The 24,990-nt window shown below is 41.5% G+C and overlaps 1 protein-coding gene and 1 long non-coding RNA gene across 4 annotated transcripts in view; one reads left to right on the forward strand and one right to left on the reverse strand.

Moving 5' to 3' along the window:
* Positions 1–24,990, forward strand: part of mylk4b (myosin light chain kinase family, member 4b) — a 52,321-nt gene that overhangs the window by 20,703 nt on the left and 6,628 nt on the right. For 2 of the 3 annotated variants that reach the window (XM_020048709.2, XM_020048710.2), the window contains 3 exons: positions 23,796–23,892; positions 24,136–24,469; positions 24,590–24,816. In XM_020048709.2, the coding sequence (XP_019904268.2) occupies positions 23,796–23,892; positions 24,136–24,469; positions 24,590–24,816 (658 nt within the window). Of the gene's footprint in view, positions 1–18,707; positions 19,742–23,795; positions 23,893–24,135; positions 24,470–24,589; positions 24,817–24,990 lie in introns of those variants that run through there. The other variant, XM_020048708.2, reaches the window with a different exon arrangement.
* On the reverse strand, positions 14,328–16,968 carry LOC105026390. The gene is made up of 3 exons (XR_002197037.3): positions 16,884–16,968; positions 16,552–16,609; positions 14,328–15,859 (listed from the first exon to the last, which is right to left on the reverse strand). It is a non-coding gene; the product is annotated as an uncharacterized LOC105026390 (long non-coding RNA).

Genomic DNA, 24,990 nt, shown 5'->3' on the forward strand with positions numbered 1-24,990 from the left:
AAACACTGTAAAGAGAGGACAGGGAGTCACAGTAACAAGTGAGCCTGTGGGCGGAACGATGTTGACTGGTTAACACCCAAACAGAAATGTTAACCCATAACGACTAGACATGCATGCTGAGGCCCCTCGCCCAATAACAAGGCATATCTTGTTTAATTAAATCTCTATCACAGAGAAGTGTGGTAGGCTGTCAGCTGGTAGCGTGAAGTGGCTGGCTCAGAAATTCTGCTCCACGATGCCTCGCTATGTTTGGCAAATAGGTTACTCACCCACAGAAAAAGTGAGGCTGAATTCTAATGAAAGGTGTTCCAGGTCCACATGTGCTGGACCTGGAACAAGTTTGTCTTTGTATGATATACTGACTAGTTTGTTGTCATTTTGAATTCCAATTTCTTTTAATTAACATTTGTCGGTTTTACACAAACATTTGTAGGTATTATTCAAAATGAGACTTGATTAAAAATCACTGTCAGTAGAGGTTGAGCATGCTTTAAAATCCAGTACTAGAGATAATCTGTGTATGGTAATCCGTCGTGTAATGCTTCATTTGCATTTGACTGTGAGCTATCTGGCTTGGTCAATGCGTTTCTATGATTCTAGGCCGTCATAGTGACGACAGATTCCCAGGCAACACCACACGCTGGCTAGAGGACTTTGATATGTTGGATTTGATTGATCACGTCACAGGCGTTGGAAATATCTGACCCTGACATCTCTCATCTGAGCTATGTCCATGTGACCTGAAGTTGGCAGTGGCTGCATTTAGTTTACACACAGCATTAAGTTCATACAGCCTCCTAGAAGTAAGATCTGGAAAGAAAATGTCTGCTTTAAGAGTATTAGCAAACCAGAAGTGCAGCTGATGATCAAAATCATGGGAGGAACATTACTCCAGTGCAGTCATCCAGCATACGGGCACAACTCAAGTCAGTCATTGATAGATGTCATCGTGGAGTTGATTGTTAGCAGGGAGTTGTTAGAATGACATCACTGAAGCCACTGCACCTTTTTTACAAGCTCTCAAGCTGTATAAGCCCGACAGTTCACAGTTCAATTTTTCATTACTTTAATACTGGATTGTGTTATTCACTGGCTAGTTTATGTTTCATCCAAAAATCATATTTCGGTGACAGTCCCCTTACCCCGAGTTTGTCCTTCTGGCACACAGTATCATTTTTTTAAACAATCCATTATACAGCTCTGTCTCAGTCAGTAATTAGTGCAATTAGAACCGCTATCGTAAACCTGAATTGCAAGCTACTCTAAAACACTCCAAACTAAAACATGTGGTGGTGTTTACCTCGAAATAAAGTTTTCTTTTTGCAATATAATTGTAATTTCAAAAAGATTGGTACTTCCTGTGTTTACCAGTCAGTTTTGTTCACAATTGTATCCATATGCGGAAATCCCAGGGGGGACATGACCCCCCCATCCTGGGAATCTGACTGTCTGTCGTTGGTGGGAGACTTTCAGTAAGTAGTTCAAACAAAGGATATGTTAGACATTTCTTTACTTCTACCACTCAATACAATAAAAACATTTCTAACTGTCACCAGCCTTCATTTTCTTTGCATTGAATTACAGGTCACACTTTGTTAGTTAGCGGTTAGCTGATGTTTGCTAGCAAGTTATGGTAACATCAACCAGCTTTTGCAGCTGTTTGAACTTGAGTCAATGAGAGAAGCTTGCAGTGCAGTGTATGTAGTGTTCCTTAACTGGCAAGGTGACAGTGTTCGTGTCTACCAACTAAAAGGGACTCAATGCACGTAGCTAACATGAGGCTAATCCAGTAAATTTGTTTTATGTTGCTAGGGTTCACACACAATAGCTGAATTTGCAGAGCTACAGTAGCAAGCAAACCAATGGTGCAAACTAAAACAGTATTACAGCACTACTTTTGGTGTCCCCCTCAAAAATGGCTCTTGTGAACATTTTATGTAATTGTCCCCTCCAAACTTTATATAAAATGTTTGCCCCTGATTGTATCAATCTACACATTCGTTCTGGAAGAGTAATTGTATGCATCACAGTAAACAAAAATTCCCTAGCTAGAAAGCAAGTGGCCTATTTCGTCTTTGATATTATTGATGGAATTGCATTCGCCTTTAGTCCTCTTCTAAGTAAACTTTTAATATGATCCTTGTATTAATATGTTTCCATCAAAAATGGTATGTCTCGTTGGCGAAGTTGAGTTGCTCCATTGACAATCCCACAATATGACTTGTTAATAGTTATTATCCCTATTGCAGAGTGGGTAGAATTGAATTTCAACTCCAGATCCACGAGCAGGCAGAAGTTGACATCAATACAAACAAAGGAAATACAGAAGTTCAAAGTTTATCAAATGCACCAAATAACACAGCGTCATCCTGTACAATTAAGTTAATGTGACATGGCACACCGCATTTACGTAGTAAGAATTAAGAAATATATAAAGCAAAAATATAGCAATAATACATAAGTGTAAACTAGCAGAAGTTTTATAAAGCTAGGCGAAGCAATCTATCATCACACAGCTTTTTGAGGTTAAGGTTCACGCTCACCTTGATGACATCACTGCTGAAGAAAGGAAGCTGTGTATAGTGGCTGTAGGAAATAGTTCACTAGTGCCAGTTTGAATCCAACCAATTCCACTGGCGGTTTTGTCAGCATACAGTTTAAAAAAAATTATGCTATGGCGACAGATTTCTGAATGCAGTTTTCTGCTTGCAATGCAGCTTTGCGATACAAACCGTCTCCATTCAGGAATTTGGATGATGCTAATAATGCCAAGTACAGTCTGGGTTGACTCTCAAATCGCATACTACAAGTACGCACATCGCAGATGATAGTAAAGTACATACAGTTTAGTAGACAGTAAACTGGCATGCCAGTATTGGGACCATTTGGGATATACTACCTCATCATAAAATTGCTTCTCAACATTAGAGGATTTTGTGACGCATTAACATAACACCAAGTTAGAAAATTTACACTGAACAAAATTATAAATGCAACACTTTCTTGTTTGCCCCCATTTATCATCAGCTGAACTCAAAGATCTAAGACTTTCCCTATGTACACAAAAGGCCTATTTCTTTCAAATAATTTTCACAAGTGTTAATGAGCACTTCTCCTTTGCCGAGATAATCCATCCACCTCACAGGTGTGGCATGTCAAGATACTGATTAGACAGCATGATTATTGCACAGGTGTGCCTTAGGCTGGCCACAATAAAAGGCCACTCTAAAAATGTACTTCCCTGAAGTGATTTTATGTTATGATTATCGTCGTTATAAACCCAATTAAAGGTGTGTCTAAAAGCTGCATTAATGCCATGATAAGAAAATGATAAGGAATTGAATCAATAATTAAATTAATCAAAAGATATAATTGTTCATTACAAACTATTGTAGCAATACACATCATTCATTTGTAGCCTACCTTATAGTTGCAGGGTGCTAGCTAGTTAGCTTGCTAAACATGTTTGCGATTTAATTTGTTTACAGTAAAGTCACATTGGACAGACCACCAAAACAGTAATATAAAGTGACAGATCTCATAAATACATTATCTGGAGATTCAATAAGGTAGTTGTATATAGCCTATCAGGATGACAACCACTGGGTTGGGTCGTTCACCCACTTTGACGGAGGCAGACTGAATGGACACTGAGTTTTCTCTATATATTGGCAAAAACATAAAATAATTGTTTGCCTGACTGGGCATAGTGTTTATGCTTCTAATAGCTAAAAGATGTTAGCTAGTTAGTATTTGTTTTTCTTATTTTGTCTGAATTAATTGGCAAAGAAGTTGGATTGGGCTGCTTACCCCCAAAAAGTGGCGGAAGCCTGACGCAAAGGCAAAGTACCCGGGCTGATCTCATCTGTGGGCTGAGACATAATAATCTTCTCGCATACTAATCTGGCATACAATATAATATGCAAGTATGCGATTTGAGATTCAGCCTGGTACAGAGCTGAATAATGGATTGTTTGCAAAAATGATTGTGCCTTCTGGAATCTCTCTTGGTACTGTAAGTGAACTTTAAGAAAAATATGAAATCTGGACAAACTATTCCTTTAAACAAAAATAAATAAATTAAACAAAAATTACCAGAAGTATCATTTGAATGCAGTGACCGGCAAAATCTGCCAAACAATGTCTGCCTCATCCATCTGTGGACTAGTGTAGTGAGGAGGGTCAGTTTGAGCTCATGCCAAAATGCACTGGGACAGCCCATGGAAAAAGATATCATCACACACACACACGCTTGTCACGTGGTCATGTCTCTATCACATCCTTCCACTCTCTGTAACCATTGTAGATTGGGTTAAGTGGGTCCATATGTTGATTATTTTTTTCCTCCCAACCCCTTGAAGGACAAGTCCTGAAATTGATACCGTAATTGAATTAACTCTGCCCATTTGATATGAAAGAAATATATATTTGGCAGTTATAGCAGAGGGCTATCTAAGTCACAGTGGTATTTTATAGCATAATTGCCACTGTCACTGTAAACATCAACACATTATAACTTTGCATGACTTTAAGCATCTGGGTCATTCTACAAAAAGAGGTGCCATTTGCATCTGTTTCATATGTTTAGAAATTGTCTCTGAACCTCTTAGTATGAGACCCAATGCTTCTGTATCGTCTTTTTCTGACCAACAGTATCAACATTCTCCTTGATAATCAGATATGGTTTTCACTGGATGTCCTGGTTGGGCGGGAGCACGGCTCCAGGGCATTGGGCCTCTTCAACAGGGCCCAACTGGATGTCCTGGTTGGGCCCTGCTGTCATGTACCCATGTCAGTCTGTGATACCGCCTGTTATGATGCTCTGGAGGGTGCTGCAATAGTATTTGGAGAGGACCCATGGGTGATATGCCCTAATTCTTTACTAGTCTCAGGGATTAGAGTTGCTGTTGTGCCTCTGACAACGTTAGTGTCATTAATAATCTATGGTAAGTGCTTGGCTACGAAAAGATTCAAATGTGATCTGCAATGTGGATGATGACAAACTTAAAACTTCTGTCTCTGTTGTGGGTAGACCTATTGAACACAACTCTCATTACAATTGGGAAAAACTGTTCCTTTAAAGATATATTTTTAGAAGGTGAGTCAGCTGGAGTTGCTGTTTTTCTATACATTTTGTGTAATTGAGCAGTTTAAGCGTAACACATCAACCACACCCATTGACAACAGTCTGGGATGTGGTTTGAGTATCATTTTTTATGTTTATATCACAAAATAACCTATTGTCTCAAGTAGTCCAATACATTTTAGGAAATATATACAGTAATATATCATGTTAAAACCCCAACCCCTTTTTAAACTATAAGACAGTAAACAAGAGCATTATGGAACTTTTGTAATTAAGAAACTACTTTTTAAACCTACCATTTTGAGCTTTATGTCAAATCTTGTTTGGCCAATTTCTCAGTTAAGTCTTGTCTTTTTTTCAAATAAACATATTGGTTCTAATAGTCAAATAATAAGATGAAGAAACATTTTCGATCTAATAGTCAAATTATAGCATCTAAACATTTAGAGTTGATAGTCAAATCTGGTTAAAAACGTGATGGACTCGTTTTCAAAACTGAGCTTAAGTAAAGACAAAAAGATCAAACAAGAAAGAACCAAGAGAGAAATGCCTAAATGTAAATATTCTTTATGCAAGGTTTCAGTTTACATCTGTGTGTACCGACAGAACAGCTGATGGAAGGTTGTGGGATACGTGGTTCCAGAAATGTGCCCGGCCGTTGTCAGTCTCAAGACTAAAATACTGTATAATGTTTATACGTGTGTGTGTGTGTATACTTTGTGTCAAGAGATGGGAAAACCTTTTGTTTAGGTTGTGATGGTGACATTTTCATAATTTATTAAATGACTGTAATGTTATTATTCAGTCTTAAAGTACTGCGTAATAGTGTGTAATAGGAAGAGAGCTTTCCCACTGCACCTTGTGTCTTAATGTGAGTGGATCTCTCTCCTCCTGGCCCCCATGTCTACATAACTGGATGGATTTGACTTACTCCGAAATGAATGCAAAAGTGTGGGGAGAGGAATAGAAGAGTTAGTGGGAAAATGATTGACTAACTAAACCGAGTAAGAAACAGATATGTCAGGTTTGGGTTTCAGAGGACTGAAAAAGAGGGTCTAATGGAGTTAGGGAGTATGTGGCTGGTATGTATTAGGACACGGCGTGGTATGTCAGTATGTGGCTGGTATGTATTAGGACACGGCGTGGTATGTCAGTATGTGGCTGGTATGTATTAGGACACGGCGTGGTATGTCAGTATGTGGCTGGTATGTATTAGGACACGGCGTGGTATGTCAGTATGTGGCTGGTATGTATTAGGACACGGCGTGGTATGTCAGTATGTGGCTGGTATGTATTAGGACACGGCGTGGTATGTCAGTATGTGGCTGGTATGTATTAGGACACGGCGTGGTATGTCAGTATGTGGCTGGTATGTATTAGGACACGGCGTGGTATGTCAGTATGTGGCTGGTATGTATTAGGACACGGCGTGGTATGTCAGTATGTGGCTGGTATGTATTAGGACACGGCGTGGTATGTCAGTATGTGGCTGGTATGTATTAGGACACGGCGTGGTATGTCAGTATGTGGCTGGTATGTATTAGGACACGGCGTGGTATGTCAGTATGTGGCTGGTATGTATTAGGACACGGCGTGGTATGTCAGTATGTGGCTGGTATGTATTAGGACACGGCGTGGTATGTCAGTATGTGGCTGGTATGTATTAGGAAACGGCGTGGTATGTCAGTATGTGGCTGGTATGTATTAGGACACGGCGTGGTATGTCAGTATGTGGCTGGTATGTATTAGGACACGGCGTGGTATGTCAGTATGTGGCTGGTATGTATTAGGACACGGCGTGGTATGTCAGTATGTGGCTGGTATGTATTAGGACACGGCGTGGTATGTCAGTATGTGGCTGGTATGTATTAGGACACGGCGTGGTATGTCAGTATGTGGCTGGTATGTATTAGGACACGGCGTGGTATGTCAGTATGTGGCTGGTATGTATTAGGACACGGCGTGGTATGTCAGTATGTGGCTGGTATGTATTAGGACACGGCGTGGTATGTCAGTATGTGGCTGGTATGTATTAGGACACGGCGTGGTATGTCAGTATGTGGCTGGTATGTATTAGGACACGGCGTGGTATGTCAGTATGTGGCTGGTATGTATTAGGACACGGCGTGGTATGTCAGTATGTGGCTGGTATGTATTAGGACACGGCGTGGTATGTCAGTATGTGGCTGGTATGTATTAGGACACGGCGTGGTATGTCAGTATGTGGCTGGTATGTATTAGGACACGGCGTGGTATGTCAGTATGTGGCTGGTATGTATTAGGACACGGCGTGGTATGTCAGTATGTGGTTCTGGGAGGTCTGTGATGTCAGTAGCATCTCCGCTATCACTGTGTTAGTTAAGGGACAAGTCTGGCTTCTGTCCCTCTCATATTTAATGTCCCTTAATTTTGCTGAATGTCATGTTATCCTGAAGGTGTCTGTTTCTGTCTGTCTGTCTCAAACCCTTTTCCACTCGCTCCTCTTCTACGTGTCTCTCTGTTTCCCGTGTTTCTCACAATTCCGGTCTTCCCTCTCTCTGTGGAACGGGGATCTTGTAGGAATATTCTGTTTTCACCCAAAGGAGTCATCTTCCCTGTGGCCTCTCTCTGGTGTCTAGTAACAGAGCATTGGCATAACTCATTACTAATGCAGATCAGTCTATGTTCTACTGCTTGACAGACAGAATGCAGAACACAGAGACACAAAGACACAAACAGGTGCACCCTGTACAAACACACACACAGCAAACAGGTAGCTTTTACTGTGTAGGTACACCGGTAGTATCTTATGCACGTGGCAGTGTGTATGGGTGGTGTGGTTGTTTATTTGAGATGAGACTCCAACTGGGTCTTCTCCATTACCTGTCACCAGCAAAATCACAGGCAAGGTGGCTCACTAGTTAAAATACAGTTGTGGTTGGTCACTAGTTAAAACACAGGGGAGGTGGGTCACTAGTTTAAACACAGGAGAGGTTGGTCACTAGTTAAAACACAAGGAAGGTTGGTCACGAGTTAATATACAGGTGAGATTGGTCACTAGTTAAAACATGGGAGAGGTTGGTCACTAGTTAAAACACAAGGAAGGTTGGTCACTAGTTAAAATACAGGTGAGGTTGGTCACAAGTTAAAACACGGGAGAGATTGTTCACTAGTTAAAATACAAGGAAGGTTGGTGACTAGTTAAAACACAGGAGAGGTAGGTCACTAGTTAAAAATAACATTGTTTGTATTCTTTTTAAAGTAGTGTGAGGGGTTACATTTCAAATTGTATTTAAAATACAATATTAATTGGCCAATTTTGTTCAGTATAGGCAATAACTTCTGGTCATGAGCAAAAACACGAAAAAGGCTTGTCACTAGTGGAAACTTAATAATGAATTGTAACCATTGAAAATGCTAAAAGGCTGGTCACATTATCTAAAAAAATAATTGAGTCTGGTCACCAGCGTATGCTGTGTGTTAGTTATTTGGAGGTATATCACCCATGAAGCACTAGGCATGGAGGAAGGAGGGGGAGGGAAAAAGAGTGGAGAATAGGTTTCAATTGAGCTTTTGACTGACATGCAGCCACAGCCGGCACTAAAAGAGGTATTCCACTGCGTTCCCCTTTTATTGGCTGTCAGCGCAGTGGGCTTTTAAAAAACGAGATAGATAGATTTGTAAATGACAGACAAATTTGAAAGACATATATTGATTTGAAAGAGATAACAAAATTAAAAAGGTAGGTAGGTGTGAAGAAATTGACATAAAGTCTGAAGAGGAAGTCCATATGCAACTAAACATCAGAAAATATGGACAGGAGATACTTTTATTTCTAAGTATTCAACCAAACAGAGGAATGCTTCTCTGATGAATAATTGTCTGACACCAAAATCCAGAGACTCCAATGGATTGCTCATTTAGTGTGAATGGCATGAGGCCAATTCTGGAGCTTCCTCAGACGTTAATGTGTCTCTCCTGACATCTAGTGGTGGGGAAGAACAGGTGCAACACTTAGTTTCCTCTGACTGGAATGGTACCTATTAGACCAGTGGTTCCCAACCAGGGGTGCTAGGACCCCTGGGGGTACTTGGCCTCTCCACAGGGGGTACTTGAAAACACTCATAGAGAGGTGTGAAATTAACATGAGGGTGTACTTCAGGGGTACTGAAAGCAGTGCAAAAACATTTTGGGGGTACAGTAACTGAAAAAGGTTAGGAGACACTGCATTAGACCGACATATTAGAATGGTACCTATTAGACCGACATATTAGAATGGTACCTATTAGACCGACATATTAGAATGGTACCTATTAGACCGACATATTAGAATGGTACCTATTAGTCCGACATATTAGAATGGTACCTATTAGACCGACATATTAGAATGGTACCTATTAGACACATATTAGAATGGTACCTATTAGACTGACATATTAGAATGGTACCTATTAGACCGACATATTAGAATGGTACCTATTAGACACATATTAGAATGGTACCTATTAGACCGACATATTAGAATGGTACCTATTAGACCGATATATTAGAATGGTACCTATTAGACCGACATATTAGAATGGTACCTATTAGACCGACATATTAGAATGGTACCTATTAGACCGATATATTAGAATGGTACCTATTAGACAGACATATTAGAATGGTACCTATTAGACCGATATATTAGAATGGTACCTATTAGACCGACATATTAGAATGGTACCTATTAGACACATATTAGAATGGTACCTATTAGACACATATTAGAATGGTACCTATTAGACAGACATATTAGAATGGTACCTATTAGACCGATATATTAGAATGGTACCTATTAGACCGACATATTAGAATGGTACCTATTAGACACATATTAGAATGGTACCTATTAGACAGACATATTAGAATGGTACCTATTAGACCGATATATTAGAATGGTACCTATTAGACCGACATATTAGAATGGTACCTATTAGACACATATTAGAATGGTACCTATTAGACCGACATATTAGAATGGTACCTATTAGACCGACATATTAGAATGGTACCTATTAGACCGACATATTAGAATGGTACCTATTAGACACATATTAGAATGGTACCTATTAGACCGACATATTAGAATGGTACCTATTAGACCGACATATTAGAATGGTACCTATTAGACCGACATATTAGAATGGTACCTATTAGACCGACATATTAGAATGGTACCTATTAGACACATATTAGAATGGTACCTATTAGACCGACATATTAGAATGGTACCTATTAGACATATTAGAATGGTACCTATTAGACACATATTAGAATGGTACCTATTAGACCGACATATTAGAATGGTACCTATTAGACACATATTAGAATGGTACCTATTAGACATATTAGAATGGTACCTATTAGACACATATTAGAATGGTACCTATTAGTCCGACATATTAGAATGGTACCTATTAGACCGACATATTAGAATGGTACCTATTAGACCGACATATTACTTGTTAAATAAATAAATATTTCTCAGCAATTCTATTAATTCAATATAACAATTACTTTTTTTGGTCAACAATATAGCTTAGTATTCGTAATATTTTATGCAGTATTTTCTTTTCTTCATGTAGGGTGCCAGTTGTTTCAGAGGTCATTGTAGAATCAAATTAGTGATTCTAAGAAACCCTTGGGGCATCTCTCTGATAACCAATCAGCAGCGGTGAAGATGAGAGATGGTCCTTTAGCTAATTAGCTCAGATTTACCATTTAAGATTTGCTTACAGGTGAGAAAAGAATAGAAAATAGACTTGGCTGGCATACATCAGAATAGAGCATGTCCTTTGAGGACTGCTTGGCGGAAGCCAGCAGAGGAAGGTACAGCATGATCAGTATGTTTCTAAATAATATCCTGTTATGAGTGCGGTATGTGTTAAGTGTCTCAAGTTTCACCAGTGGTAACAGAGAGGCTGGAGTTCTTAATCTTTTAACGACCTGTCCTTCTTAGGGTGCCTTGGTGTTTGTGTGTGTCTGGGCTAGGAGAAGAGAAGTCTGACTGATCATACTGGGGTCATAGTGAAGCATTTACCCAGAATACCACTTTTAAAAAACATATGGTTTATGGCTACCTAGTTTCTGAACAAAGCTAAATTAAATAATTCCTGGAAACTCACACACACACACACACACACACACACACACAAACTCCTTTGTCCATCCACATAGCACATCTCCCATCTATGGTTCACATTCCAACACTGGACATTGTATGTCTGCGCGTGTGTGTATGTGAATGTGCATGTGCGCGTGCGTGCTTGCCCTGACTGAGATCAGTGTGTTGCTTTGCAGTAAATGCATGACTGACGTCACCAGCCACCTCTACATGGAAACAATCTCATAGCTACACACGGTGCTAACGTCATTCAGACATCACAAACAGAAAAGGTCGTGTCCGGACGTCACTGGACCAGTTCAGTTTGAATGACCATGAAAGGACATACTGATAAATTCTAATGAGGGACAAAAATAATCAGTGACAAACACATACCAACAGGTTAGTGAGACTGGCTGGGGGGACGAACATGTAGAAGATGTATGTTATGTAAAGCGTTTCATTGTCACTCTTGAAAATAGTGTGAAAATAGAGAAGGGGAGACAATGAAATAGGCAACAATGGCTATTTGTGTATTGTAGCAATGTGCTGAACGTGTAGCTATGCTTAGCTAGGGTAAATACTGAAGTTTAATTCAGTTATCCTACAATATATTGTTACAAGCTGTAGAGGCCAATAGTCTTCTGATGCATCCAGGAAGTATTCACCGGCACAAATCCGCTAAAAGATAACACATTCCCCAACCAACAGCCACAATTGAGCTTGCAGGTGTCCAACTTACCACAATGAGCCTTTAGATTGCGGTGTGAAACAGAAGCCCGCTTCCGACATCCACCCACGCCGGGGGTTCTCTGGCCTCCACTGGACCCTCTGGCTTTGTTGGTACACCACGACCAGGATTCAAACACCCAGCTGGAGTGATGAAACTGCACTGCTCGGGGCCCCCAATACTGGTCTTTCTGATGGGCAGATCCAAGCTGTGAGGATTGAATGTTTCACCACGACTGTGAGGCGACACCGACTTCATCAAGTTCAAAAACACCGCCCTGGCTGTAGGCCTGATAACCAAAAACTGTGAGTCAGCCTGCAAGGAGGCAGGAAAACTGGCTTTGTGGCATCAGGACAATCACCTTTCCCTCAATGTCAGCAGAACAAATCATGTTCTGATCTGCATCAACAGACCGACTCTTGACTAGAGTCAGAAGTTTCTCAGCGATTTCATAGCCGAATATCAGTGTCAGCAGTGTTGTCAACAGGGCGTAACAGCAACTTTACTCCTTTAAGGGATGTTTTTCATGCCCCCGTATGTCCTCCATCAGCAAGCGTATTCATCCATTCACCATCGACCCCCAGCCACATGCTTTTCATCCACTCACCATCGACCCCCAGCCACATGCTTTTCATCCACTCACCATCGACCCCCAGCCCAACGCGTTTCATCCACTCACCATCGACCCCCAGCCCCATGCCCCATGCGGTGGTCAAGAAACTCCTCGGTGGCAAGGCACCGGGGGTGGATGAGATCCGCCCTGAGTACCTCAAGTCTCTGGATGTTGTGGGGCTGTCTTGGTTGACACGCCTGTGCAACATCGCGTGGCGGTCGGGGACAGTGCCTCTGGGATGGCAGACCGGGGTGGTGGTCCCTCTTTTTAAGAAGGGGGACCGGAGGGTGTGTTCCAACTATAGGGGGATCACACTTCTCAGCCTCCCCGGGAAAGTCTATGCCAGGGTACTGGAGAGGAGAATACGGCCGATAGTAGAACCTCGGATTCAGGAGGAACAGTGTGGTTTTCGTCCGGGCCGTGGAACACTGGACCAGCTCTATACCCTCTACGGGGTGTTGGAGGGTTCATGGGAGTTTGCCCAACCAATCCACATGTGTTTTGTGGATTTGGAGAAGGCATTCGACTGTGTCCCTCGCGGCATCTTGTGGAGGGTGCTTGGGGAATATGGGGTCCTGGGTCCTTTGCTAAGGGCTGTCAGGTCCCTGTACAACCGAAGCAGGAGCTTGGTCCGCATTGCCGGCAGTAAGTCAGACTTGTTCCCAGTGCATGTTGGACTCCGGCAGGGCTGCCCTTTGTCACCGGTTCTGTTCGTAATTTTTATGGACAGAATTTCTAGGCGCAGCCAGGGGCCGGAGGGTGTCAGGTTTGGGGACCACACAATTTCGTCTCTGCTCTTTGCAGATGATGTTGTCGTGTTGGCCCCTTCTAACCAGGACCTGAAAGAGCTGAGCCGCAAGGCGAAGCTCTCGATTTACCAGTCAATCTACGTTCCTACTCTCACCTATGGTCATGAGCTTTGGGTCATGACCGAAAGGACAAGATCCCGGATACAGGTGGCCGAAATGAGCTTTCTCCGCAGGGTGGCCGGGCGATCCCTTAGAGATAGGGTGAGAAGCTCGGTCACCCGGGAGGAGCTCAGAGTAGAGCCGCTGCTCCTCCACATCGAGAGAGGTCAGCTGAGGTGGCTTGGGCATCTTTTTCGGATGGCTCCGGAATGCCTTCCTGGGAAGGTGTTCCGGTCCCGTCCCACCGGGAGGAGACCCCGGGGAAGACCTAGGACACGCTGGAGGGACTATGTCTCCCGGCTGGCCTGGGAACGCCTCGGTGTCCCCCCGGAAGAGCTGGAGGAAGTGTCTGGGGAGAGGGAAGTCTGGGCATCCCTGCTTAGACTGCTGCCCCCGCGACCCGGCCCCGGATAAGCGGAAGAAGATGGATGGATGGATGGATGGATTATATATGTTTCTTATGCTTTGTGCCATCTGCCTTCTGGGACAAATTAAGTTCACATTTTCCAGCTGAACAGGAAATATGTATTTACTTTTAATACAGAATTTTATTTACATACTTTTGTGTAATCTCACAAATTGGATGATAATACAGAGGTAACATTTGTTCAGTTTTGAACATAATAATTGTAAGTGCTGTATTCTAGGAATACAATTCACATATTGTGGTATCTTTTTTTACCCAAATAAATCCAATAAAATGTTTGTCCTTGTTGGCCAAAAGCTTTCTCAACAACTCTAAGCATACATTATCTATTTAGTGTTACTTTACAATTACAAAAAAGCAACATGACAGTCCAAAAATGTTAGTAACATTTGTATTCTAAATCAGGCACCAATGGAAAGAAATAATTTAACAACAAATCTTTCTGTGGATCGAAGTTTAATACAATAGAGTAGTCTTCAGGTCCACAATGCAGCATACTATACCTTACACAACAGGGACAGGAATGGGAGAGTTCTCAGAAGGTAGATTTTTCTAAAATCTAATCATAAACCTTAGCACCTAAAGTAGGCACACAAAATACATTGACAAGCCAGAATCTTTGGAAGAATTAACTTTGGAGGGATTCATTTTTTTAAAATTGTTTAACCATAACCAAAGAAGAAATATTAGGAGAAAAAAGTGTAAAACCTTTCAAGAAAAGAACACCTTGCCAACTGTTAAGCATGGGGGTAGCTCTATTATGCTTAGGGATTGTATGGCACCCAGTGTAACTAGTAATATTGTAAGGGTGTACAGTAAAGTATGGATCGAACTGAATATCTACAAATCCTACACTAATGTATAACATTCATGAAACTAAAGCTGAAGAGGTTGGACGTTTTATCAAGACAATAATCCAAAACATACCTCAAAATCAACCATTAAATATTTACAAGAAAAGGGGACAAAAGTTTTGGAATCACTGTCTCAGTCCCCACACTTTTATATTATAATAGAAAATCTAAGCTTTCAAACATGCAGTGCATGCAAGGAGTCAATTTCTTGTGCATCTGTCAATTTCTTGTTTTTCTTGGTCCAAGCAAGTTTCTTCTTCTCACTGGTGTCCTTCAGGAGTGGTTTATTTGCAGCAATTTGACCATGAAGGCCTGATTCACGCAGTCTCCTCTGAACTGTGGACGATGAGATGTGTCTATTACTTGAACTCTGTGAAGCATTGATTTTGGCAGCAATCTGAGGTGCAGTTAATTGGCGATTTCTAAGGCTGGTAGCTCGAATTAACTTATCCTCTGCAGCAGAGGTAACTCTGGGTCTTCCTTTCCTGTGGCGGTCCTCATGAGAGCCAGTTTCATCACAGCGCTTGATGGTTTTTGCGACTGCACTTGAAGAAACGTTCAAAGTTCTTGAAATTTTCCGTATTGACTGACCTTCCTGTCTCAAAGTAATGATGGACTGTCGTTTCTCTTTGCTTATTTGAGCTGTTCTTGCCATAATATGGACTACAAGAGTACAGACAAAATGTATACAAAACCTACCTAGTCACAACACAAACGACTGGCTCAAACACATTAAGAAAGAAATTCCACAAATTAACTTTTAACATGGCACACCTGTTAATTAAAATGCAATCAATGTGACTACCTCATAAAGCTGGTTGAGAGAATACCAACATTTTGCGAAGCTGTCGTCAAGGCAAAGGGTGGCTATTTTAAAGAATCTAGAATATGAAATGTATTAAGATCTGTTTAACACTTTTTTGGTTGCTACATGATTCCATGTGTTATTTCATAGTTGTCTTCACTATTATTCTACAATGTGGAAAACAGTAAAACTAATGAGTGTTTCCAAACTTTTTACTAGTACAGTATTTCTGCATAAAAAATCTTTAATGCCATAATTGCTATCTCCAACTCGTCCAAAACTTCGTTAGATCCCAAAGCACATAAGGCATTGCTGTAAAAAAAAGAAAAGAAATAGATTTAATGTAAGCTCAGTAACAGTAATGATACATTTGACAGCTATTAGTTAAGAGGTAAATACTTGTTACCCTGTACGATCAGTGGGAATAGAATAAAGATCTTGAGTATGTCAAGTAGCCAACCCACACCAAAAGTTTTTAAGACAAGATATTTGAAATGTCTGTTATAACGCAATTTGATCAAGCGTATATACATGAATCAGTCAGGAGCTTTGTACACAACGAAATATAATAATTTCAAGGACATTTCTTAAGTTACAATACATATAACATCATAGGTCAATTGAAATAAATAAATTAGGCCCTAATCTAAGGATTTCCCATGACTGGTAATATAGATACAGATGCATGAACAATTAGGAGGCCAACACTACATGTTTATGTACAGATTTTGTTCAGTATATTGAATTGACAGATTTCCATATATGAACTATAACAAAAACATTGAAATTGTTGCAATGGACGTATTGTTTAATGTAATATACAAGTACAAAAGCTTAGCCTTTCATTTAAATTATTACATTGTCCTTCAAACCAATCGTCAACAACCCAGTAAAGCAGGGAACAGATCAGTGAGCAAGTGACAGCATGAGACAATGAGACAGCATGCATGTAGTGACTGTATTGACAAGGAAACCACATCATTATTGATAATATTTAAGAATACCTATATTGGCGTCAGTTCCAATTAAATCCCTGTAAACCCATGACTTCCTGTCCGGGAACTACAACATATTGAAAAAGATTATTAGCGCATGATCTCATTAGCTGGCTAGTATGACCTCCGTTTCAGCATTGCAAAACGGATAGCTAGATTATTTACAGGCAAAATAACGTTCAGTTCCGTTAGCAGTGTCCAACGTTGTTAGCTCGTTTGGCTACTGGACTAATGTCGAGATGAAATCCCCAATGATCCAATTTAGCATTCATAGCTATTAAGGTCGTTTGGTGAACATTTTAACATATCCAATATGTTAAATGAATAAAGGTTATACTCACATTTCATAACGTTATTGTTTACATTGATTTCCCAAGAAATGGCTGCTTGCTGGAAATACTAAAGCAGCCGGGATGACATCATCGCCGTGCGCCTGAAGGAACGGATTGTATTTTTACAAAACCACAAGCAAGAAAATAGTCAAAAAATTCTGCCAACTCAGAATACACCACACACATTCTCCCCCCCAATTAATGCACATTCCACAGTCGTAAGGCATTTATGGCTATTTGCTCACAAATAGTTTTGTTCACATTTACAGCTTACAATCATCATTTTATTCGCAGGATATTTTTCAAATATTCACAGAACACAGTTTTGAAGTATCTGTTGTCTGGGAGGTTGAGAACCGAGCAGGGGACACATTTTCTGTTCTTTGCTACAACATAATGTCTGTTCAACACAATAACGTCTATTTGTCTATATGTCCGAGTCTATTCTGTTCAGTCCAGGGGCTTAAAAGACAGTTGAGGTACAGTGAAAAGCAAGCTCATTTTTAAACTTAATCTATACATTTTAAGATGTCCAGTGACCTACCAGAGATTTGTGAGTTTATTTCAGACATTACCTACAGTAGCGGGCACACAACTTAATCATGATCAACCTCTTCCTGATGGTAAAAGTGAATCATATCCACTTTACCCTGCATTAGGTATGGCCCTTGTTACATAGACCAATAAGGTGAAACCCATCAGTCACTGGGACCAATCAGACAGAACCCACCGGTTAGTACAATCTGAACATTTAGATGGTTTCAGCATTCTACATATAGTCTTCAAGGTATTCAGATCAATATTCCTTGTGGACAAAAAACAATGATGTCCATGGGCATTTGCATTGTCTTAATATTTTTTAGGTGCAGTGTTGTATTTGTCTAAATTGTACTCATATAGCAGTTATTTGGCATAGTCAGTCTAGTTTTCACTTAAATGTTTTAGAATAGAAGTTGGAAATCTATGCAGCTGCTCTTGTCTGTTAATATCAATATTTACTCAGCAATTCTTTTATTGTCTTATATCAATGTGGTTCAGTGTGAACTTTAAATGTTTGAATGAAACCAGGAGTTGACACTTGGAGTGAGATATGCGGAAAGAAGGCTTGTCCAGGAAAGATTTGACCCTACAAATGAAGTCTCAGATGAGACAGTACTTCTCATTTGTTCTGCCCGATCACATCCTCTTCTGGATGGAAACAGCGTACCCATTGGGGGTGTTGGAGAGGTTCTGAAATACTCCTGAGTTTTTGAAGGGTTAATAGTCCTAGTGGCCTTAAGTGCACTAGAACCTGTTACTACAACTATGCAAACACATCAACACACACACACACACACACGCGTGCGAGTGCGCACACACACACACACACACACACAAACACACACACACAAACACACACACACACTGGAACAATGTGAGAGAAAAACACACCCAGCCAGTCCATAATCCATCAAGGTTCAAATGGTCTGAACTGTACCTCACTTTTTTCATTCTTCACTGCAGCAGCTGTTTGTAGTACTATATTGTTTTTTTGCCCTAGGTTGCTGGCAGATTTGATTTTCAAAAGAGCATTCTCAGGATTGTGACACCTGGCTGGAAGCTTTTAAAGTGTGTCATATGTCACACAACAATCCCCGGCATCCCCTTTCCTCACCCGCTAGGTCTTAACCTCAAGCCTCTAGTGCCCACCAGTGATCACTCATCACTGCCAGGCTCTGATGACCAATCTGGGGGCTGCACTGTGTTTTGGAGGACACCCTCTATGCCCCATATTCTATTCTTAAATAGACATTTGGATATTCTATCCGTCTGTTGAGCCATGTAGAGAAAAGACTGACCAGTAGACCTCCTCTCTGAGCCTCTCTGTTATCTTTCTTCTCACTGTCTCCTCTGATGACTGGATGTTTGGCTTTGGGAATTGATGGCAGTTGAACTGGACTTTAATCCAATGGGAACTGGAGACAGTGGTTGAACACTGAATTCGATAAAGGCTTGTGGATGGACGATTACCACAGAGAGAGATTTCTGTGTTTGAGGAGAGCAGGGAAGAGAAGTGCTACAGCTGCAGTAAGTGCACAAGTGCAAAATATTTTGTAATTAATGGTTTAGATTCTAAAAGAGGTGTATTTTTAAGATAGAGAACAGGAACATTCAATCTGGCTCCCCGAAGAAGCAATAAGGACGGTTACATTTGCGCTGAACGTCGACCACTTTATGAGCTTGCTTGTGTTGTGTAGGAAAGAGCTCTGCGCGTGAAGAGAGGGGACATTGCGCTTAGCCGCTCTGCTGCAGAACACGCCATGAGCTCCAGTCTGGTCAACTCGCTGGCCAAGGTGTATGACCCTAACCCTCTTCATGGTCAGAAACCGGTTGTGAAGAGGCTGACAACAGGACCTTACCAACCCCACACCTCCTCCTCTCCAGACACTGTGAAGGCGAGGTGCACAGACACAGAGAGTCGTATGGACTCTCTAAGCAGCCAGATGGAGCATCTGCTCCAACTCCAGGAGACTGTCCTCACCCGGCTGGATGGCCTGTCCCGGGACCTAGGGGGCGTGGGACGGGAAGTGGCCTCTCTTCGGGCTGGGGGCTGGGGGTCTGGAGGCACGGTGGTAGGCCAGAGCCGGGACGAGACCCAGTTGAAGGTGGACAATCAGGTCCAGGAAGTGGTTGAGGCTTGCAGAGAGCTCCAGGGGGTGGTGCAGGAGGCCAGCAGGCGGGTGGAGCAACAGGGGCGGAGGCTGGAAGGGATTGAGAGGCTGGTGGAGGGCATGCATCAGGTCATTAACTTCATTGGAGAGATGGTGAAAGGTTCCCGGCTGGCTGAGCTGTTGTTTAATAAAACTGGAGGCTTTAAGGCCAGGAAGGTGAGTGTGAATGGGACCCTATACAAAACACACATGCACTGACACTCTTAAACATGCTAGTGTATAGGGATGTACATCTTACATGTTTAACTATGTGACATGTGGCTGGGCTTGTACGTTGTGGTTTTCTTTTGGTCTAAATAGTGCCGATGTTGCTTGGGCTTGTGAAACTCCCACCCCTTAAAATGTGTATCAGATGTCTTGTGAGTCTTGAGGAGATTTTTTTTCCTTTTAAGGAAAGAGACATATGTACTGTATTTCTAACCTCAGGTCAAACATGTTTAGGGTTGTGATAGTGTGATTTGAAAAATGCAAGATCACAAAATGATGGTCCCAATCAGGCCAATGACACCTGAGGTATCAGAGGTGGTGCATACACAAACCTACATATGTATGGAGACTGATTCATAGTCCCTTCCTTTATCATTTCATTGTGTGGGGCAGCCAAGGGAGTTGTCTTCATCATAGGCTTTTCTGGGTTGTACTGTATTAGATGCCTTGTGTTATTCACAACTCAAAATGTAATGACTCACCCATGCCCGGGTCATATTAGCTATACAGCTGAGGAAAGGACTGTAAAATGACAGAAATTAATAGTATTTTGGGGATTGGGGTTCTCCTTTTGTTTCTGAGGGTTAGGATTAGGATTATATTTTGTTTCGAAGGGTTAGGATTAGGATTATCTTTAGTCTTTGAGGGTTAGGATTAGGATTTTTTTTGTTTCTAAGGGTTAGGATTATGATTATATTTTGTTTCTGAGGGTTAGGATTAGGATTATCTTTTGCATTATAGAAAATGAATTCCCAGTTTCAAAAATGTCTCAGGATACTAGAAGTCACATAGAATGAGTACCAGACATTCATAGAGGAGAATTGTTTTAGTAGGTAAACCTCTGAATATGTGACATGAATATGCGACTCCACATGATTCATCAGTCAGTCAGCTGGACAGCTGGCCTTGTGGTGGGATCTTAACATTGTTGTCATTACACTGTGCATGTCAACCATGCTTAGTCTGTTTTGCTGTACTTCAAACATGGTATGGAGGACATATGGAGGTTCAGTGCAATTGTAGAACAATATTGCCCCAATTAAAAAGCTGGTTAAAAAGTCAACTGGCATGCTTTTAAGGACTAGATGATAAGTGCAGATTTTATTTACATTGAACAGCTGATTTGGGGAAAAGGTCAAATTCCACCTTGTTCTTCATTTGAAAACAGACATGGGGTGTGCCTTTTGTGGTCATCGTTAGTGAGTTGCTCCCCTCCTGGTACTGATATAATATCCAGAGTAGCAGTTGGCCATCTCTGCTCCCCAGATTTCCACAGCTATGTCCATGTATTTTATGACCAGTTATTTGTCTGCATTGCCAAAGCTGTTCGGGGGAGGGATCTGTCAACACAGCCACTGCCTCACTGAGTCATGGCGGTTGTCTCCATGGAACATAACAGCAAAGGGTGAAGGTGCACTGCATTATGGCTGTTGGGGCATCCGGGGCCTCACGAGGACACACTCGTTTCTGCCTCCCTGTCACAGCACACGGCTTAACCATAGTATTCTGTTGGCTGGGCCAGGAGGGGTGAATAGGTGGCCTGCGTATTCAGCATCGCCCTAGGGGGCCACTGATGTGTTCAGACTCTCACTTTGGGCAGGCTTCTAAAGGCTGCCGAGTTCAGCGTATCATCACTTCGGTTTAGCGGTGTGATTGTATTGGTCCCCGTAGTGTGTTGTTCTGAGCAACTAAAGTTTTTTTTTATTAATACAAATCTGGTTCCCTGCAGGAGGGACTGAAGGACGGAACAATGAGGGCCCTACACGGTTAAGTCACAATGACCCTAACACATGGTTAGGATTCTTCAGGGAACCGTGGTTTTATTCATATTCCCTAGTGATGTTTAGGGTTACGTTTAAGTTAAGCATTTGGGTTAATAATGGGAAGGGTGTGTGTGTGTCTACAGTGGATATAAAAATCTACACACCCCTGTTAAAATGTCAGGTTCTTGTGATGTAAAAGAATGAGACAAAGATAAATCATGTCAGAACGTCTGCCACCTTTAATGTGACATATAAGATGAACAATTCAATTGAAAAACAAACTGAAATCTTTGAGGATTTATAAACTCGCAATAACCTGTTTGCATAAGTGTGCACACCCTTAAACTAATACTTTGTTGAAGCACCTTTTGATTTTATTACAGCACTCAGTCTTTTTGGGTAGTAGTCTATTAGCATGGCACATCTTGACATGGCAATATTTGCCCACTCTTCTTTGCAAAAGAGCTCCAAATCTGTCAGATTGAGAGGACATCTCCTGTGCACAGCCCTCTTCAGATCACCCCACAGATGTTCAATTGGATTCAGGTCTGGGCTCTGGCTGGACCATTCCAAAACGTTAACGCTTCTGGTGAAGCCATGCTTTTGTGGATTTGGATTTGTGCTTTGGGTCGTTGTTGTGCTGAAAGGTGAACTTCCTCTTCATCTTCAGCTTTCTAACAGACACCTGAAGGTTTTTTTTGCCAAAATTGCCTAGTAACCAGTTCCAGCTGAAGAAAAACAGCCCCAAAGCATATTGCTGCCACCACCATGCTTCACTGTGGGTATGGTGTTCTTTGGGTGATGTGCAATGTTGTTTTTGCGCCAAACATACCTTTTGGAATTATGTTTTCCTCAGACCATAACACATTTTTCCACGTGCTTTTGGGAGACTTTTTTTTGTTTTTTTGGGCTTGGATGTTTTTCTTTGTGAGAAAAGGCTTCCGTCTTGCCACCCTATCCCATAGCCCATTCATATGTAGAATACGGGAGATTTTGATGTAGCACACTGCCAGTACTTGCCAGAAATGCCTGCAGTTCCTTTACTATGGCTGTAGGCCAGTTCTCTTCTCATCTTTTCATCAATTTTGGAGGGATGTCCAGTTCTTGGTAATGTCGCTGTTGTGCCATATTTTCTTAATGATGACTGTCTTCAATGTGTTCCATGGTATATATAATGCCTTGGAAATTATTTTGTACCCTTCTCCTGACTGATATCTTTCAACAATGGGATCCCTTTGATGCTATGGAAGCTCTCTGCGGACCATGGCTTTTGTTCTGAGATGCAACTAAGAAAATGTCAGGAAAATCCTACTAGAACAGCTGAACTTTATTTGTGATTAATCAGAGTCACTTCATGGCAGGTGTGTAATGACTTCTATTTAACATGAGTTTTATTTTGAGTGGTTAATTCTAAACACAGCCACATCCCCAGTTATAAGAGGGTGTGCACACTTAGGCAACCAGGTTATTGTAAGGTTTTGATTTTTCATTTTTCCCCCTGAAAGATTTCAGTTTGTTTTTCAATTGAATTGTTCACATTATAGGTCACATTTAGAGTGGAAAAAGTTCTGACATGATTTATCTTTGTCTCATTCTTTTACATCACAAAAACCTGGCATTTTAACAAGGATGTTTAGACTTTTTATATCCACTGCAGGTGCTGTTGTCCTACATGCCCTACATGGGTCATGGAGTTGAGGTGTAACCTCGATAATGTTAGCTTCATGACATGGGCTGCTTCCCAAATGGAACTTTAAAAGTAGTTCACGACTTTTGTCCAGATCCCTTTAAGCCCTAGTAGTACCTCCTGGGCATCTAATGTTCAGGCACTATCCCTCTGCTTGGAGAAGATCATTCCACCATGAGATGCCAACCACGATTCAGTTATGATGGCAACCATAGCAACGGCCACGAACACCTAAATCTATTTATGTGCAGTGAAACATATAACTCCACTGTTGCTATTGGAAATGTGCCACGTTCTGTCTACTTGTATTTGTAAGGAATATAATAGCTTTCAGAGATTGTTAAAACATCTTGACCACAAATTGTTGGTTATGGGAGGTGCATTCAGCTGCAACAACTTTTGAATCTCTTAAATGTCTTGTTGTGTCCTGTCTGTTTTTACCCAGTGTATTCTCATTCCACCGCTTCTATTTACAGTCGCTGTTACATTTAGCATCGTTGTCCAGTTTTCTTTCAGTCTAATGTTTGTACATCTCTCTCACTCTTCCTGTCAGCTGAAGGACAATGGGATAAGGGATGTTAAGGACAAAGCCAAGTTCAGCATCAAGGGCCTGAAATCCCACAAGAAGAAAAAGCCTCCAGATGCATCAGGTATGAGAAATACCTACTTTACCTAAACACTTTAAAAACATGACGCACATATGAAATAGAGCAGAACTTACCTCAGTATGGGTGAATTTACCTCAGTATGTAATGTTGTCCAGCCTGGATGCCATCATCCAACAAACCACTATTTGTCAGGCTTGTCATTTGTGATTGTGTTAGCAACATTGAGGGGAATTTTAGCTGGAGAGACTGGAACCAAGACCAGATTCTGCTCTGTACTGTCCTCAGACTCTGTAGAGCTCCTCCTTCAAGACCAGGTGGAGAAGCTCAACAGGCAGAATGCTGAGTGTTCGTTTGGTAAAGTGGTTCAGGACACACCTCACACTCTCGCTGTCCAATCAGAGGACCTGGAGGATGCCGAGGGGTGGAAGGACAAGACGGGAACTATTGATTGTGAGGAAGAGCCGAGGCCCACAGAGGAGGAGGAGGGGAATATATTTGGTGACTCTGAGGCTGAGGAAGAGGAGGGCAGAGAAAAAGGTGCATTCAAAGTTGAACAGGTTGTGGAAGAAGAAGTGCTGGACAGAAGGCAAGTGGAGGAAGTGTCATCATTGTCATCAAGGTACCTTCTACAGCTCAGCCCATGTTACCAATGACGACTAAGATGAACCAAACTAACTACTGGCTCATTTCAGAACAACACTGATTATTTTGATATACTGCATGTTTGTTTTTCATTTAGATCTGAGGAGTTAGCTGAAGTGGCTGCCTGCAGTAAACGTTGTGTCACGGAGGAGGATCTGGTGAAAGACGATTTGAAGAAGAGTCGAGTGGAGGAGAGGAACGAGGAAGGGGGAGCAGAGGAGATTGCAGAGGCTCAGGCTGCCTGGCCAGGAGGAGAGAAGACTGGGGGAGAGAAGACAGGGGGAGAGGAGGTGGATGGTGGACGATCAAATGAGTACATCATTGGTGAGGTCCATCATTTCTCACATGGTTAAAAGACCAGCGTTTTAAAACCAGGCAGGAAGCAAATTTGAACAGTTGTTGCTATTGTGGCAACATTAACGGAACAAAATGTGGCGTTGAGATATCTTCTGTAAATTAGCCTGGGTGGCCAAGCCAGCTGAGAAACAAAACTACTAC

The sequence above is a fragment of the Esox lucius genome, chromosome 8, assembly GCF_011004845.1.
Source record: "Esox lucius isolate fEsoLuc1 chromosome 8, fEsoLuc1.pri, whole genome shotgun sequence".
Lineage (NCBI taxonomy): Eukaryota > Metazoa > Chordata > Actinopteri > Esociformes > Esocidae > Esox > Esox lucius.